Genomic DNA, 18311 nt, shown 5'->3' on the forward strand with positions numbered 1-18311 from the left:
ACTACATGTACGAAATTTGGGGGACTTATAGCTTGTCTTTAAAATGAACTCAAAGGCTGCATTCTATTCAGTGATATCTGTGTCTGGTTTTTGTTTTTTTTTAATTAATTAATTTATTTATTTATGGCTGTGTTGGGTCTTCGTTTCTGTGCGAGGACTTTCTCTAGTTGCGGCGAGCGGGGGCCTCTCACTGTCGCAGCCTCTCTTGTTGCGGAGCACAGGCTCCAGATGCTCAGGCTCAGTAGTTGTGGCTCATGGGCCCAATTGCTCCCTGGCGTGTGGGATCCTCCCAGACCAGGGCTCGAACCCGTGTCCCCTGCATTGGCAGACAGATTCTCAACCACTGCGCCACAAGGGAAGCCCCTCTGTGTCTGTTTTTAATACCCAAAACTATTTCTCAACTATTTCCCAAATCCACCAACTAAAATTGCAACATCTTTATCATTTTTCAAGTATTCCTTGTCCCCCTGCTGCATACCTCAGGAGCGCTTCCTGTACTCCATTTTGAGAAGTACAGCATTATAATCACTACTACTTGATCTATCTAGTCCATTTCTCAGCAAGAGGAACGTTCTGAGATTGCATTCAGCTTTCACAGTGCAGTGCTTCCTTGCCACCTCTCTGTGAGGAAGCATTTGAAGATAGACTTTGCAAGCTTCAAAACAACACCCGTTTTGCTCTCTTGTGTATTTTAACGGGACTGTTTAGCAATTCTTGGCTAACATAGGTAATCTGTTACAGCTGTTAACCTCTTTCAAGCCCAAAGTGATATTTTTAATCCAGATATAGATTAAGTAGCCAAAAGAAGATAATGGTTGCAAGTTTGAGCTCTAGGTCAGCCAGACGTGGATTCTAGTTTTGTTTCGTTTTTTCTGCTTAATTGCTATGTGCACTTGAGCAAGTTACTTAACCTCTTGGAGCCCCATTTTCCTCTTCTAGGCAGTCATTAGGTATTGAAGTTCTCAAGGTTCCATTCTAGGCTCCCTTCTCACTCTATACTCCCTACTAATTAATTTCTTTATGCCCACTATCTTAATAAAACCCACATACAGCTGATGTAACAGATTTATATCTCCAATCTAGATTGTGACTCTAAACTCTGAACTGTATGTACAGCTACTTATTTTTTCCTCTTTGCATGCCCCAAAGTCAGTTTAAACTCAACATATCTAAGACCAAACTCATGATTTTCCCCTAACCCCCAAACCTCTATTTCATTTTTCTCTATTACTATGAATGACTTCTGGTTAAGCAAGCCAGAAACTTGAGAGGCATTCTTGACATATCCTTCTAGTCCCCGCCCTTCCCTCTCCCCCCACCCCCACCAATCTGATCCATTGACAAGTTATGCTGATTTAGTGAAGATTTCTCAAATCATGCCTGTTCTCTCCTTCTCCCTGCCACTTCTCCAGTCTGTGCCACCACCATTTCTCCCTGGCCTATTGAAGGAGGCTCCTACCTTGGGCTTCCCAAATTTATTTTTGCCTCAAGCCTTTATTTATCAATACATGACAGCCAACAAGAGCTAGTCTTATATACTCCATCCACTTAACCCTTTAGAGGCCTCCCTTTGCTTTTAGGAGAAAGACAAATTCTTAAGATGGCTGAGGAGCCCCTCAGTCTGCCCCCTAGCTACCTCATCAACATCAGTTTATATACTTTTCACTGCCTGTGTTCTGGCCACATTGGCCTTCTTTTTTAATCCATAAGCAAAAGCCTTTTGCACATGCTGTTCCCTCTGCCTGAAAAACACTGCCCCACCCCCATCCCTTCCTCCTCTGGTTGGCTCCTCTTAAGCTTAGGATCTCAAAGAAGTCTTCCCAGCCATCCTGACCTAGGTCATATTTGTCTATTTTTACATTCTCAGAACATTACATACCTCATCTTCACAGCACTAACCTCAGTTGCAGTTTTTTGTTTGTGTAATTATTTGTTTATTGGCTGTCTCCCCCACTAGACTATATGTTCCATGAGTGCAGGGGCCATGTATGCCTTGAACCATGTCTCAGCATGGAACCAGTAGCACGGTACCTAACATATAGTTCTGGAAAGAATTAATGAGTAAATAATAGTCCTGCCCTCATAGGGTAGTAGTAAGAATTAAATGATATAAGGCCAAGCACATAATATCTGCTATGAGATTGTATTATCATGCAATTTATTATGGATAAACCAAAATAGATGGATTTATTTCTACACATTATATTTTCAGGGAACATAATATTGAAGTTTCCAGGAGTTAGCATGCTTCTCCCTTTATTTCTTTAAAAGTAACTTAAATACCTTACTATAAATAGCAAACATTAAAAATAGGGCGTCTCCTTTCTTACTCATCCTCAAAAGCCAGTCTCAGCCAAGGAAACAGGGATGACCTGTCACAGCCTAGAATAGCTTCATGAGGGATTCGAAAAGTCAGAAGTGCTGGTGGGGGAAGATCTGATGGCATCTGGGACTGCTGCTGCTCCTGCTGCGCTTGACTGGTGACCAGCCAGAGGCAACAGATTGAGTGCCCTGAGCAGAAGCACAGAACTGGGTGGCTGGCCCGATTCTTATCCCAATACCTCCACTGTGACACTGCGTTAATTATTTAACATCTCAAAGCCCTAGCTATAAAATAGGCATTGCTTAGTAGGCCTGCCTCCCAAAATTATCATGATGGTGCATTACAAATGCTTGTGAAGGTCCTTTGCAAAAACTAAGATGTGCTGAAAAGTATCAAGAGGGTGCTTTCAAAGTAGGGTGAAGAAAGTTTGAACCCATGAGGAGAATTTTTCTTGTAGAATAGTATGAAGAAGCTTGATTAGGGAATCTTAAGAATGAATGAATAATAAATATCAGGTAAATCCTAATTATCCCCACCTAGTTAGAATTTATTTCAGTTCAAAAATATTCATAATCTCTGATTGCCTTTAATTTTTAAACATCATTCCATCTTAGGAACAACCCTGATTGAGAATACACTTTTCGCTCCCTAGGTTGGCTCACTGCTAACTGGCTAAAAGGAAGTTTCACCATGGGCCACGGTGAAGGGGGACAATGGGTGTAATTTGGGGAGAGAAACACACCCTGCATCAGGGTTTCTGTGCACATTGTGGCACTTTTCACTGGACGTGAGGTCACTGACCATTGTCTTCGGCACAATTTCTCGAAGTGAGGAACTCTGCCTTGCCCTAGAATCAGTTGAATGAATCATTTTTTTATTTTGTGCTAATAGCCTAGTGTGCTAATGCAGGTAATAGAGAGCTGACCCTAGAGTTAATTCTTGATTGTAATTGAGTCTCTTCTTACCATCTGTGGCAGCTCAGTAGCACTGCTAGGAAAGAATGGGTAGGAGAAAAAAAGTTGAAATTCAGGTCCATTTAGCAAGTCTGTGTAAAGGTTTGCTGGAAAAGATAATGAAACTAATGGTCAAAATGAGTAGAGGGGATTTATTGATAGTTTGGTATTGTATTAGACAAGTTATAGCATGACCGTGAGTTATTTAGAGCAGACTTTATTCATTTTGTATAAATCCCACACTATATTTTGAAAACAGCCAAAAATATTTGGGAAATCAAGATACTCAGTAACATACCTGGGGATTGCTTGCTTTTTTTTTTTTTTTTTTTTTTGCCACACCACACGGCCTGCGGGCTCTTAGTTCCCCAACCAGGGATCGAACCCGCACCCCTCCTGCAGTGGAAGTGCAATAGTGTCTCATCACTGGACCGCCAGGGAATTCCCCTGGGAATTGTATTCTTAATATTTAGGTATATGTGTGTATTTGATTTTTAAAAGATGGGGAGGCAGGGTTCCGACTTAATTTACATTAAATAGTTGTGAGTAAATTTCTTCAGTATAAGTGTTTTAAATTGTTTTGCCCAAATCAAAACTACAGTGAGGTATCACCTCTCACCAGTCAGAATGGCCATCATTAAAAAGCCTACAAATAACAAATGCTGGAGAGGATGTGCAGAAAAGGGAACCCTCCTACACTATTGATGGGAATGTAAATTGGTGTAGCCACTATGGAAAACAGTGTGGGGGTTCCTTAAAAAACTAAAAATAGAGTTGCCATATGATCCAGCAATCTCACTCCTGGGCATATATCTGGAGAAAACTCTAATTTGAAAAGATGCATGCACCCCAGTGTTCATAACACTATTTACAATAGCCAAGACACGGAAGCAACCTAAATGTCCATTAAGAGATGAATTGATAAAGAAGGTGTGGTGCACATATACAATGGAATACTACTCAGCCAAAAAAAAGAATAAAATAATGCCATTTGCAGCAACATGGATGGACCTAGAGATTGCCACACTGAGTGAAGTCAGAAAGACAAATACCTTATTATATCACTTGTATGTGGAATCTAAAATATGACACAAATCAACATATCTACGAAACAAAAACAGACTCACAGATATACAGAACAGACTTGTGGTTACGAAAGGGGAAAGAGGATAAAGGAGGGATAGATTAGGAGTTTGGGATTAGCAGATACAAACTGCTGTATATAAAATAGGTAAACAACAAGGTCCTACTGTATAGGGAACTATATTCAGTATCCTGTAATAAACCATAATGAAAAAGAATATATATATATATTTATATATATAACTGAATCACTTTGCTGTACACCAGAAACTAACACAGCATTGTAAATCATCTATACTAAAATTAAAAAATAAAAATAAATTGTTCTGCCCAGCAATGAGAAATTGTGGAGTTTTCATACATAGAAAAGACTATCAACAGAATTGAATCAACAGAAAATTGTGGTCAAGGGGAACTTCTGTATTAAAGTTTTTATGGAATCAGAATTTTTGTTTTGTTAGAAGCAGAGCAATCACCACCTGTGTTATACTTTAAACATGTTAGACTTTTCTCTAATTGCTTCATAGTTTAAAGATTTTTGTTTCTGTCTTACATGTTACATGGTCTTTGGGAATTGGCAAACAACAACAAAAAATGTATTCACTTATATTGACACCCAAAGTTATAACCAGTGTTTACAACTCACTATATTTATAATTGGTAATATTTTAAGGAAAATAGTTAATGTATCAGAATCTTTCTAATAATAAGCTATATTACAGTAGGGGGTCTTATTTTAGCAATAGTATAGTTTATGATACTTTGTAAGACTTATTTTCTCTGATTTAAATACAGGTTTTCTTAGTCAAAAAAATCTCAGGCTCTGATGCTAGACAGCTTTACGCCATGAAAGTATTGAAGAAGGCCACATTGAAAGGTAAGTGCTACTGCTATTTGTAGTGTTCGCGTAGTATGAACAAACTGAAAAATCTGAATAGGTCTCATGTGACTCCTAGGCCAGTTACTTAAATTCAGAATCTGTTCCCGTTACTGTCTTTAAATTTAGACTTTCTTTTAGTGGATTTTTCCTACAAGGCTAGGAATCATATGACTAGTGAGAATGGGAGTTGCCATGCTTTAAAAGAAGTATTATAAATTCTTCTTGGGCTTTAGGCAAGTAGAAGTTTAGAATTTTAAAACTAGGTTTGATGCATCTTCCAGTTCATATTATTATTTTAATGTTTTGAAAACTTACTGATTTATGATGCAAAATAGCTTTTATTCTAAGGACTTTATCATTTTGACTTCTGGTCTCCAAATAAGTTTTTATTCTAAGCCTCTGATTTTGAAAAATCTAATGTCAGATTTGGCTCTTATAGGTAAACAGTCACTTAGAAAAAATTGTACATAGATTTTTAAATACTTAGATCTTCCTTTTTTAAAGTAGTATCAGTTATTTTACCACATAACCTCTAATTATTTTGTGTGTTGATTGCTGACATCTCTTTTTTTCCTCTTCAACGTACCTGTATTTTCTAAAGGTTTTGAAATATTCTGGAAGGAATATCTGTGATGATCACTTATTATTTCTGATGTTATTTTTCCCAATTAGTAACTCACACTGGATATTATCATCGTTTCAAGAAATTTCACCTTCCTCTATAAACACCATCCTTTGCCTCTGTTCTCTTGCTCCCTTCCTGAATGTATTTTCTTTCCTATCCAGTCTCCACCCCTGGGCATACTACTTACTTGATTCTTGCTAGGGCCAGGAAATTAAATTATATCCTCAGTGCCCTACTCTACATCACTACTTTTATAATTTTATACTCATGAATTCCATGTTATAAAGCTGCATAGATGGAACTTATTTGAGAGTTCATTTACAAAAGCAACAAAAGTAGTTTTTTTCATGTACATAACAGGATTTGTGTTGTGCATAGTATATGTAAAGGAAACTATGAACTCTGAGAAACCTAAAAGATATTGGGAAAGGAAATACATGCCCAATTCCTTTTAGAGAAGGCTGTTAAGACTCTTAGTATTCCTCTAATCATCCAGTTAGCTCCATATCCTCAAGATTCCTGTTGCATTTTCCTTGAAATATTGAAAATTTTACTTGAAAACATACGCCTCAAAGAGTATTCTAAAAAAGAAGAATGAGAAAGGAACAAGTTTTATCAGGTTTAAGGCTTATTAAAAGCAGTAATAATTCATTGTGTTTTGGGGGAGAATAATACAGGCATATAAACCAGTGGAACAAAACAGTACAAAAGTATTATATATTAAAGTTTCATGTATTTGTTACAAAAATATTGAGTAAGTGCTGTGCTGTATGACAAAGCAGGTGGCCAGAACAATGGGAAATTAAATACTGATTTTTTAAATTTTGTTTGAAATACTTATGAACAACCTGCAAAAAAACTAGAGTCTTCTCTTAAACCATATACCATAATAAACAATCTAACTGAATTTTACAACTTAACACATCCTAGGAAACTTGTGAAGAGATATTGAGCAAAGCACAAATTACAAACAAATTGACAGTACAAAAACTTTTGGCCTTTTGTACAGTGAAAAATAGTGTAAATAGGAAATCAGGAAATTATTTGCCTCAAATATTACAAAATATTAATATATAAGGAATTTATTAAAAGGCTCCTACTGGCCAAATCTAGGACAGTTTAAACATTGCAATAATTAATGACAGTGATCGATTACAACCCACTGAATAAAGAATCCATGCGTTAATCCATAAATTAATGGAGAACAAGGGAAAGCTCTTCCTTACAATGGAATTCCAACTAATAAATGTAAAAGGAATGATTTAGTTAGGAGTTCCTAAGAAATAACTTTACAACCTCCACCTAAAGGGTTTTAGAATACATTTTTATGCAAGGGGATAAAATAAATAACATTTGGGGAAATGTCCCAGTTTTCTGGTAAATGCATATAAAATAATGAGTTATTTCATATAATGGCAACATAAGTTAGAAAGCGGTTTTGCAATAAGTACAACGAACCATTATTGCTGCTAAAGTAACCTAAGGAAATAATCTCAAAGAAGGATTTTGTGTACTTGAAAATTTTCATTGCAACATTATTTAGAATATCGAGAATTTAGAAATCTTATAAATATTGAATGTTTAGAAAAGTATGGTATGCCACTTAATAGAATATTATTTAAATGAAATATTTCAAATATAATCATAAAAATGAATGTAACCAAAATTTGTAAGTGAACATTATAACGAATTTGGCTACCACAAGTATGTAAAATTATATAGATGTTAGCGATATAAGAGACCATAGAAAAGTGAAGCTACTTGACATATTGGAATTATAGACGGCTGGTGTGTTCTTAAATTTTATTTTTATTTTTATCAAAGTAATATGTGTATAGAGTCTTATAAAATAGCAGTGCTTTTCCTACCCTTCTCCCTATCCCAGTTCTTGACCCCCAGAGACAATGACTTCCGTCTCTTTAGCTGCTGCTTCTGCCTTTTACCTCCACATTCAATATTCTTATATTGTAATTCTTTGATTGTTTTCATTTTGGAGACATAATCTTTTGACTTCCTACCATGGAAGATTAGGATTTAGTTCTCTTACACACAGTTTCCCTTTTCATGTCCTCCTAGTAATGTTTTCATAATGCTTTATACAAATTGTTCCTGTACTGAAGTCACATATCCTTCACATCTTTGCTGTATTAGATCTCCTTTCCTAAATTCTGTACCTACCTTTTTCTCAGTTTACTTTCTAGTTTTGCTGAAACACATCTTCTAGTAGCTACTTTAGAAAGGCTGAATGGATGGTAAATTTTTTGTAACTACATGTCTGAAAATGCCTTTATTTTGCCCCTCACTTAATTTATAATTTGACTGGACGTAAAATTCTAGATCAGAAATAATTTTCCCTCAGATATTTGAAGGCATTGTTTCCATTGTCTTCCAGCTTCCTGTGTTGCAATTATGAAATTTATTACCATTATGGTTCCCAGTCCTTTGTGTATAAGCTGCTTTTCCTCCTTAGAAGTCTTTAGAATCAAGCTACTCTTTATCCCTGGTGTTCTGAAATTTGTATAATGGTATTTCTTTAGTGTGGATTTTTAAAATTCATCATACCAGATATGGGGTGGTCTCTTTCAATCTAGAAACTCATTTCTTCAGTTCTGGGAAAGTAGTTTGTCATTTCTTCTCCATTTTATAACTGCTACTCTTTGGATATTTTGAACCTCCTGGGTCGTTGCCTAATTTTTATTTTTTTCCCATCCTATTTTCCATTTTTGTCTTTTTTTTCCTGTTTCCTAGGAAATTTTATCATCTATCTTCCAACCCTTCTATTAACTTCATGTTTCTACCATTATTTTTAATTTCCTAGATTTTCCTTGTTCTCTAATTATTCCTTTTTTTTTTTTTTTTTTTGCGGTACGCGGGCCTCTCACCGTTGGGGCCCCTCCCGCCGCGGAGCACAGGCTCCGGACGCGCAGGCCCAGCAGCCATGGCTCATGGGCCCAGCCGGACCGGGGCACGAACCCGTGTCCCCTGCATCGGCAGGCGGACTCTCAACCACTGCGCCACCAGGGAAGCCCTAATTATTACCTTTTTAAAAACTTTTTATTATGGAAAGTGTCAAACATCTACAGAAAGAAACAGAAAATATAGAGAAGCCCCATATACCCTTCTTTTTCCTTCAACATTTATCAGCTCATAATCAATCTTTTTTTAATCTGTGTTCTCTCCCTTCCCCTCTTTTGATATTTTGAAGCAAATCCCAGACATTGTATAATTTCTTCCATAGATATTTTAGTATGTATCTCTAAAAGATAAAGACTCTTGAAATAATACAATTCTATGATTATACCTGAAAAATTAATATACAGATATCTGATCAGTGCTCAAGTTTCCAGTTGTCCCTATTGTTATAATTCATTTTTCTTTTTGTAATTTGTTTGAATCGGGATCTATATAAGGTCTATATTTTTCTACTTATTTTGATAGCTATTTTTCGTGTTTAGAGTCTTTCCTTAAATTCCTGGGAATTCTTTGCTGTCTTTTCCTCATTTAAGAGTGAGGTACCTATATTCATATATATATATATATATATATATATATATGTGTGTGTGTGTGTGTGTGTGTGTGTGTGAATCACTGTGCTGTACAGCAGAAATTAAGACAACATTATAAATCAACTATACTTCAATAAAATAAATTTTTTTTAAAGAAAAAAAAGTGCGGTACCAAAAAGCTGATTAGAAGGGGTTCTATGGCAAGAATTTGCTTATTTCTCATTGACCTCCTTTCTTTAAGCTTAGATTTTAGCTTTCTCTGATTTGCTGTGTGAGTTACCACTTAGTCACCTTCTGCTACTGCTTCTCTTTTTTGTCCTTGTGAGTTTATGCATAATTTTTCCATTATTGTAATTTCAATAGGGTTTTAGAAGAAAGTAGAAAGTAAAACATCCATGTTTAACCAGAAGTCTCTTTCCATTTTAAAGTTTCTATTAATATAATAAATGGGGACAAAAAGAAGTCAAAAGTGTTAGGTTGAGTTTATGGGGACTTTTGTCCTAATAAAGTAGTCTGTGGGCCTAAAAGGTTTTGTAAACTATTGCTTAAAGCATTTTCTTAATACATAATTCTAGAAACATAAACAGCATTTCTTCTTATTCACTCTCATGTTCAAGTCAAGTAGAATTTAAAATGTAATAACTAGTATGTGATAAAAATTATTTCAGCGGAATGTAGTTGCTTTGCCAACATGAGTCAGTATTAACAAATTCAGTTTTGGGGGTTTAGAGTTTAACCAATGTAAAGCATGCCTTCTTCTGAACCACTAATATCCTAATCAGAATTCCTGATTGTAGGATGATTTATATTTGTCACTAGGTCTTTATATACATAAAAGAAACCAGATTAGAACTATTACACAGTCCTATCTCAGACAGAAGGAAGGAATTCTTTAGTGAGTGAATCTTACTGTTCGTTTTGAACTAAACAAGGTCTCATCAGTGTTGCATATAAGGAAACTATCTCACAAGGTAATCATAATAGAAAGAAAAGCATCTGGTTCTAGCCTCTCATTTTATAGAGAAGGAAGCAGGAAGCCCCTGAGCAATGAAAGGATTTGACCAAGGTAACTCATCTAGTTATTAGCATGGCCACTAAACTATAGCTCTTGACTCCCAAGTAATTGTTCTTTCCATAGTGGTACAATAATAGAAGAGGGATATACAGTAAATATACTGATGGATATTTTTGCTGCTTATTAAATAAGCTTTGTATAAGTATTGAAAGAGGTAGAAACTTGGAATCTAGCTTTAAGGTAATAGGAACATAATCCAAGATTGTATGGGTAGCGATGGAAAAAAGGGCAGTTTTGGGCTAGACTAGACTAGAATTGTCAGCAGGCCTAGGTGATGAACCTCATTCACACAAATAATAGAAAGGGCCTGTTGGACATAAGGCATCAGAGTTGTAGTGATAGGGCAAGATAACAAAATCAGAGATTGATCCTGAATTTGATACATCCACAAAACAAGTCAATAAAAAGACAGAGCTGCGTTGATATCAAGAGCAATTGAGTCCTTTTCCTGTTTTGCCTATTTTCAGTCACTGGCACCAAAATCTCCCAGTTGGAGTGGAAAACTGGTAGAATGGGAAACATAGGAAATTTTTAAGTTTATTCGTTTATTTTTCCCAGAGGGCTTAGTTCTGAGTTTTAGATATCAGTGGTCACCTTAAATTGACAAGAAAACTCATCATTCTGTCTGTTCCCGCCCCCACTGCCAAAAAAGACGCTCTTTCCATTCTTTCTATTTAATCTTCGGCAGAACCATTCAGTCTCTCTGGCCTGAAAAATAGAAGTTATGTGTGATTTATCCTTATTATGCAACAGAAAAAAAAACTTTAATGAATGATCATTCTCACCTCTTAAATCCATTGAGCTACCAACAGAGTACTTATCAGATGATTAATCATCAGTTTACTTGTCTGTCATTCCCACCAGATTATTAGCTTCTTGAAGATTATTTTATTTGTATCTCACAGTGCCTGGCATGTAGAGTTTGCTCAGGAAATATTTGGTTGGTAAAAGAGATCTTTGCCTACTGGGTCAAATGTAAATTCATCCTGGCATTCCAAATTGTCAGGAATCTGGATCCTCCCTACTTCACCACCCCTCCCACCCCCACCCACCCCCAGCCCCCCAGTTTCCACACTGATTAGCTTCCTTCTTGCTCATCATGCATGCCTCCATGTCCTTGCTTGCACTGGTACTCGATACCTGGACTTTTCTTCTCTCGGTCCAATCCTTGTTGCCCATATAAATTCCACTCTAAAAGTCCCTAACCCCACCTCTTTGCTCTAGCCTTCCTATGCAAGTAAAACTGATCTTTCCCTTTTCTGAATTCTTGTACTGCTTATTGGTGGTAATACATCATTTTATCCCTTTATCATATTCATGGTGCTATAACTACTATTTAATTGAATATCTCTTATATGCGAGGCTCTCGATGTACAAACCTTATCTCAAATGGTCACATAGCCCCCAAAGATACAGTGGTGTTATCCCCATTTTATAGATGAGAGGTGTAATAGAGGCACAGAGAGTTTAAATAAGTAACTTGCTCAAGATGACACAGATCTGAATCCAGATTTTTCTAACTCCAAAAAGCCTTTGCTCTTTCAGCTGCACCACAGTACTTCCTCTCAGTATCTCTCCTCTCCTGCCTCCCTCAAAATACACCTTTTGGAGTATATCTGTCCTTCACCATGTCTGCCCCATATTTTAGATGCTTAATGAATGTTTGTTGAATTGAGTTGATAAGGTTGGTAGGGAGAAGTGTTAAAACCTATTTCATTTTTTGTGTGTGTTTTAACATTTCATTGGAATGCCTTGTTTTTAAAAAGTTGCTCCTTTTTTGGCTATTTTTCATAACTTTGATCAAAATACTTGGAAATCTGATGTTAAAGCCAACATCTAATATGTTCTCTGTACTTTTTTAATGTAAAGCACAGATTTTATAAATATATACAATTTCTTCTGGTAACATAATTTATTAAAAAATGGTTATTAATTTTGAAAATTCAAGAGTAATGAATAGTTTTATTTATACATATAAGTAATTTTATTTATATGCGAATTCACGCTTTTATACATATAAGCAAAATTTTATTTAAAATAGTCACCAAAGAGATTTTGTTTTAAAGATTGTCTCTGGAAGCTATTACAGTATAGCCATATGTGTAATATTTTATAGTTCGAGACCGTGTTCGGACAAAAATGGAGCGTGATATCTTGGTAGAAGTTAACCATCCTTTTATTGTCAAGTTGCATTATGGTAAGTTATGAACAACCTGCCATCTCATCCCTTTACCTCATTCTCCCACTCCCTGAGTGCATTCAGATATACTAATGTATATAAATATTTATTTGTGTATATTTGTATGTGTCTAGTAGATACATATAGTAAAGTCATGGAAATTAAACCATTACTTCTTAGATAAATTTTAGAAGCTTTTATTGCATTTAGGTTCGTGTTTCTTTTAAACATTATAGTTTCTGAGTGATAGCCATAGGAACAGGTAATAATAATCATTTTTAAATTATAATAATAATAATGTACGAGTATTTTATAGTCTATATGTGTTAGCCTAACTTACAAGCAAGAAAGATCCCTAATATCGACGTCCTGATGTTCTTATTCTGTGTAATTAAAGCTAACCAATCCACCTTTTTTTGTAGTTAAGTGACATGGTATTTTGTATTTTGTTTCATGGTTAAGTAAGTCCTTTCTGTTGGGAATTTTTCTTATTGACTGCATGTTCTAGAACTGTTGTATTCCTGAGAGACTGTTGCCTGAATAAAATCTAACAAATGTTTTAGTGGTTCCATAATAAGAAACACTGCATTTAACATTTCTACGTGGAAATTAAGAGGAATCATTGGTTAACTTCTAAATAAAAATCAGTTTCGATCTATGATGTAGTCATTAATTTGCTAAAATAGTATTCATTTGTGAATGAGTTGACCTAATGTAAGCCCCCCAAATTAAACTATGAATTAAATGGAAATTTTCGTTTCTTCATTCAGCTTTTCAAACTGAAGGGAAGTTGTATCTTATATTGGACTTTCTCAGGGGAGGAGATTTGTTTACACGCTTATCCAAAGAGGTATATAATTAATCTGTGTTTTAAATCTATTTATACACATCCTTTTTCAACTAAAGCTTTGTTATATTTCAATATTATGCTTGTCGTATTTTGTCAAGTGGCACAAGATTCTTACATTGACGAATCAGAGCCAAAAAGAGTTATTTTCCTAACTCCTGAATTTATTCGGAAAGTAGATTTTAAATTGATAAACTGTCTTTTGCCCTGCTTCTTTTAGTTATGGTTTTTTCAGAAGCAATAATATAACAACAAGATATCCTTAAACAATCAGTAGTGGAAATTCAACCTGCATTGTAAAGATCATTTTTCATTTCTAAGATGTTACTGTGATGGAGCAACAATGGCACAATCTGAATATAGTTGTTACTTAACAAAATGTAAAATTATTTTCCCCACAGTGCATATTTAGCATTTAGTAAGTCATTAGTTGACTAACTCAGTCATTTTTGAAATTTCCTTTCATAAGTGAATTGTGTAATTAGCATATTTATAATTTTTTGATATTTAAACTGTAGGATGGAACTTTAAAAAAATAGCAAATGCAAAAAGAAAATAAAGACAGAAAAATTATTATTTTATTTTAGGTCATGTTCACAGAAGAAGATGTCAAATTCTACTTGGCTGAACTTGCGCTTGCTTTAGACCATCTACATAGCCTGGGAATAATCTATAGAGACTTAAAACCAGAAAAGTAAGGAATCATGCTGCTAAGTTGAATACAGTGTAATATAATTATTTAGGGGGTAATATAAAATAATATTATTTCATAGAACTACCACAAACACTGGATTAGAATGCCTATGCTTCACATTTCTGCTAACCCTTTATGTGCCCATACTTTTAAATATCTGTTAATCAAAATACCTGTTAACGTTACCCTTGTTTTCATTTGCATTCTTTGATTTTTAATGAAGTGGAAATCTATGCTTATAGCTTTATTGGCAGTTGTATTTTTGTGTGATTTTTCTGTTCATGGCCTTCACTCATTTTTCTTTTGGGGTGTTGTTTTTTCCCCATTGTTTTGTAAGAGACCTTTCTATACAAATTAAGAATTTAACCATTTGACATATGTTGCAAATACACTTTTCTAGTTTATCTTTTAATTTTATTATTTTATTATGTATGTATGTATGTATGTATGTATGGCTGTGTTGGGTCTTTGTTGCTGCACGCAGGCCTTCCCTAGTTGTGGCAAGTGGGAGCTACTCTTCGTTGCGGTGTGCGGGCTTCTCATCGCAGTGGCTTGTCTTTGTTGTGGAGCACAGGCTCTAGGCGTGTGGGCTTCAGTAGTTGTGGCACTCGGGCTCAGTAGTTGTGGCTCACAGGCTCTACAGCGCAGGCTCAGTAGTTGTGGCACACAGACTTAGTTGCTTCGCGGCATGTGGGATCTTCCTGGACCAGGGATTGAACCCATGTCCCCTGCATTGGCAGGCGGATTCTTAACCACTGCGCCACCAGGGAAGTCCCTATTTTTTAATTTTGTGTTATTTTAACCTACACAAGTATTCTTCCCTCAGATCTACCAGTCTTTCCTTTTGTGGTTTCTTCTGTGACTTTTATTCTTCGAAGGGCTTTTCCAATTCTCATGATAAGATTTTTTTCTTCTAATTTTATGGTTTCTTTCTTTTTTTTTTTACTTTTAACTCCATCTAGAAATTTTTTGGTATGAGGGATGGCATGGAGCTAATTGTTTCCTCCAAATACCATTTATTGAAAATTTTCTTCTCCACATGATTTCAAATTTTTAATGAGAGTTAAGCAAATTTCCCTTTACTTTTATAGTAGTGGTTATCAAGAAGCTAATATTATTTAAATTGTACACACTTCTGTGTTTTAATTTGTTAGTGTTTACTATCTACCACTTTGAGAAAGAAAGGTTTTCTTTTCTCCTTTTTTAAGGATATAAACAAGAGCCTTGTTCTATCAAGAATTTTTAAAAATAGCTTTTTTGAGATATAGTCCACATACCCCAATGTTCATAGCAGCATTATTTACAATTGCCAAGATGTGGAAGCAACCCAGCTGTCCACCAACAGATGAATGGATAAAGATGTGTTATAAATATACAATGGAATATTTCTCAGCCATAAAAAAGAACAAAATTAGTGGCTGCTGGGGGGTGGGGCAGGAATATAGAGGTGGGGAAGCGGTAAGGTACAAAGTATTGGGTGTAAGTTAAGCTCAAGGATGTATTGTACAACACAGGGAATATAGCCAATATTGGGGAAGAGCTGTAAATGGAAAGTAACCTTTAATTATACTAAAAAATTTTTTTTTAATTAAAAAAAATAGTTCTACCACCTAAGTATGCATTCTTAAACAATATAGGTTTCATTTGTTTTAAACTTTATTAAATAAATACTGTACATAAATCTTTGTGTCCTGATCTTTGGACCTATATGATATATTAATATCCAGCTATTAAAACTAAAGTAAACAAGTCGATGTTTTTTAGTATATTCAGAGTTGTGTAACTATCATCTTTATCAAGAATTTGGATATTACTTACCTTAAAATGTTACATGCAAAATTTAAATTATATATTACAATAGGAAACAAAGGAAATACTCCTTTGGAATCCTGTTAAGTGATCATTTAGAAATTGTTATACTTCCATATTTTACGGTTTTTTTCAGGTATTTTGTTTTCGGATAAGTTTCATATGGTTCTGATTTTATTCCCCAGATAATGACTGAGTTTTTCTCATCATTTTCCCAATTTCTAACTATCACAACATAAAATATAATTCCTAGTGAGAATGAATATTCAAGCATATAGCCCTTAGAAGAAAAATTTACTGTGAACATAAGATTAAACATTCATAATAAAAATGTGTTCGTGTTTTATATCATTTAATTGAATGTATTTATTGTAGACCATTGTATTAATGTTGGTTTTAAAATTATATATAAAGCATGGATCCTGTCTCAAAGATCAAATAAGATCTAATGTGGGTAAGATTGCTTATAGTGAGATTTTTCACGTAAATGTCTAGACTACACTATTAAACTGAAATAACATTTAATTGTTAAATGATCCAAGTGATATCATCATGTAGAGCTTAGGAGAAATTTAAATTTTTAGACCAATTGTTTTACGCACTATAAGGGGTTTTCCAGATCCTTTTAAACTAGAACTCTGTTACAATAAATATGGCTAAAAATAATTATTAATAATTGAAAGGGAACTTTGCTTATTGAGAGTAATACAGTTGACTTTTTCTTTCAAAGATAAAGGACGGGCATGGTTATCTTAGAATGCACTTGCTATAGGAAGTATAAGTAATTCCCTTTTAGCCATGTTTTCTTTTTTAATTTTTTCAAAATTACCAAGAATGATTTGAGGTTTGTTTTGTTTTGTTTTTAGAACTGTCTTCCAGGTATTGATTAGACAGAAGGGAGGATGATTCCCACCATACCTAATAATTCCCTTTATATTCCCTAAATGTGTTGGTCTGCTTTCTAGTCAAGCATAATCAAGATCAGTATTTTTTTCATAACAAGTCCTTTGTAGTGAAAGAGACTTGAACACTGTGTCCCTACTGAATTACCCTCACTGGTAAACATTATTGTAATCATAGTTGAACTGATGATATAGGAAGGTTGGTAGTATTTTTGACATAGTAAAATTTTATTATAACAAAATTTGGCTTGCACATTTTTTTAGTTAATTAAAAGAATTAAAAGTAAGGAAATAAAGTAAGGAATTAAAAGGAATTAAATGTATTAAAAGTAAGGAAATGCCTATATTATGGAATAGTTTTGAATATGAGTGAAATAGTTGACCTTATTACTTGACCTTTCAAGTCAGTATACTCAAATACCCATCCAGAAATGCAGTAACTGGCTTAACAGCTTAGTACTTACTCCTTTCTATAGCTCCTTAATTAACGACCTTACTCTCCACTCAAGTATCTGCTAAAGCCAGAAACTTGAGTGTCTTCTCCAGTTGTTGTTCTTTATCATAAGTCATACCTAAGAGCACACTATTCTTTATTTTTCCTTCTAAATTGTTTTCTAAAATAGCAGATTTGATTATCTTTACCTTCCATTCATGTAAACCTTTTATGATCTTCATTGCCCTTAAGAAGAAATCCCAACTCTTTGGAATGCTCTATCAGCTCTTTGTAGACTGGCCCCATTCATGCAATATACATTTCTTCTTTATCTGTGCTCTACCAAACAGTGAGCTACAAGATGAATAAGGTCAAAGTCTCAAGGAGCTCTCAGTTTACTGAAAAAGAGAGAAAACACTGGATAATATATACAATGTAGTGATGGGTCAAAGAAGAACAAGGAGTATGAGGAAGGTGGGTTGAGGAGAAGAGGATTGTGTAAGTTGTGTCAGAAAAAAAGCTAGGAAGGAATTCCCTGGCGGTCCAGTGGTTAGGACTCATCGCTTTCACTGCCGGGGCCTGGATTCAGTCCCTGGTTGGGGAACTAAGATCCCGCAAATTGCGCAGCACAGCCAAAAAAAAAAAAAAAAAAGAAAGAAAAAGAAAAAAAGCTAGTAAAGAATGATTGAGTCAGATGCCTTTAAAATGACAGCTCTAACACTTTTGACTTAACTATCCAGACCTCTGTCTATTGTGCAAGCACTAGGGAGTTTAGTTAGGCCACCTCTGCAGAAAGGCACTAAGAGCAACTTAGAATATAGGTCTTGGTTCCTTTCCTCATAGTTCTCAAGTGTCCCTGGCTCATTAATACAAGTTATAAGGCTTTGCCTTTGGGATTCGTTACGTATGTGTGTCCAAAAAAATAATTTTTCTCCTCCTTTACCTTCGCCTTTTTATTCAGAGTCTAAAGCAATATTTTGGAATGAATGTGATGATCTGATA

At 34.9% G+C, this 18311-nt stretch overlaps 1 protein-coding gene across 4 annotated transcripts in view; it reads left to right on the forward strand.

Moving 5' to 3' along the window:
• The window catches only part of RPS6KA3 (ribosomal protein S6 kinase A3), a 110394-nt gene that overhangs the window by 56888 nt on the left and 35195 nt on the right, over window positions 1-18311 (forward strand). For all 4 annotated transcript variants that reach the window (XM_067723310.1, XM_067723312.1, XM_067723309.1 and 1 more), the window contains 4 exons: window positions 5155-5236; window positions 12562-12642; window positions 13395-13474; window positions 14059-14165. In XM_067723310.1, coding sequence (XP_067579411.1) covers window positions 5155-5236; window positions 12562-12642; window positions 13395-13474; window positions 14059-14165 — 350 coding nt within the window. The remainder of the gene's footprint in view (window positions 1-5154; window positions 5237-12561; window positions 12643-13394; window positions 13475-14058; window positions 14166-18311) is intronic.

The sequence above is a fragment of the Pseudorca crassidens genome, chromosome X, assembly GCF_039906515.1.
Source record: "Pseudorca crassidens isolate mPseCra1 chromosome X, mPseCra1.hap1, whole genome shotgun sequence".
Classification (NCBI taxonomy): Eukaryota; Metazoa; Chordata; class Mammalia; order Artiodactyla; family Delphinidae; genus Pseudorca; species Pseudorca crassidens.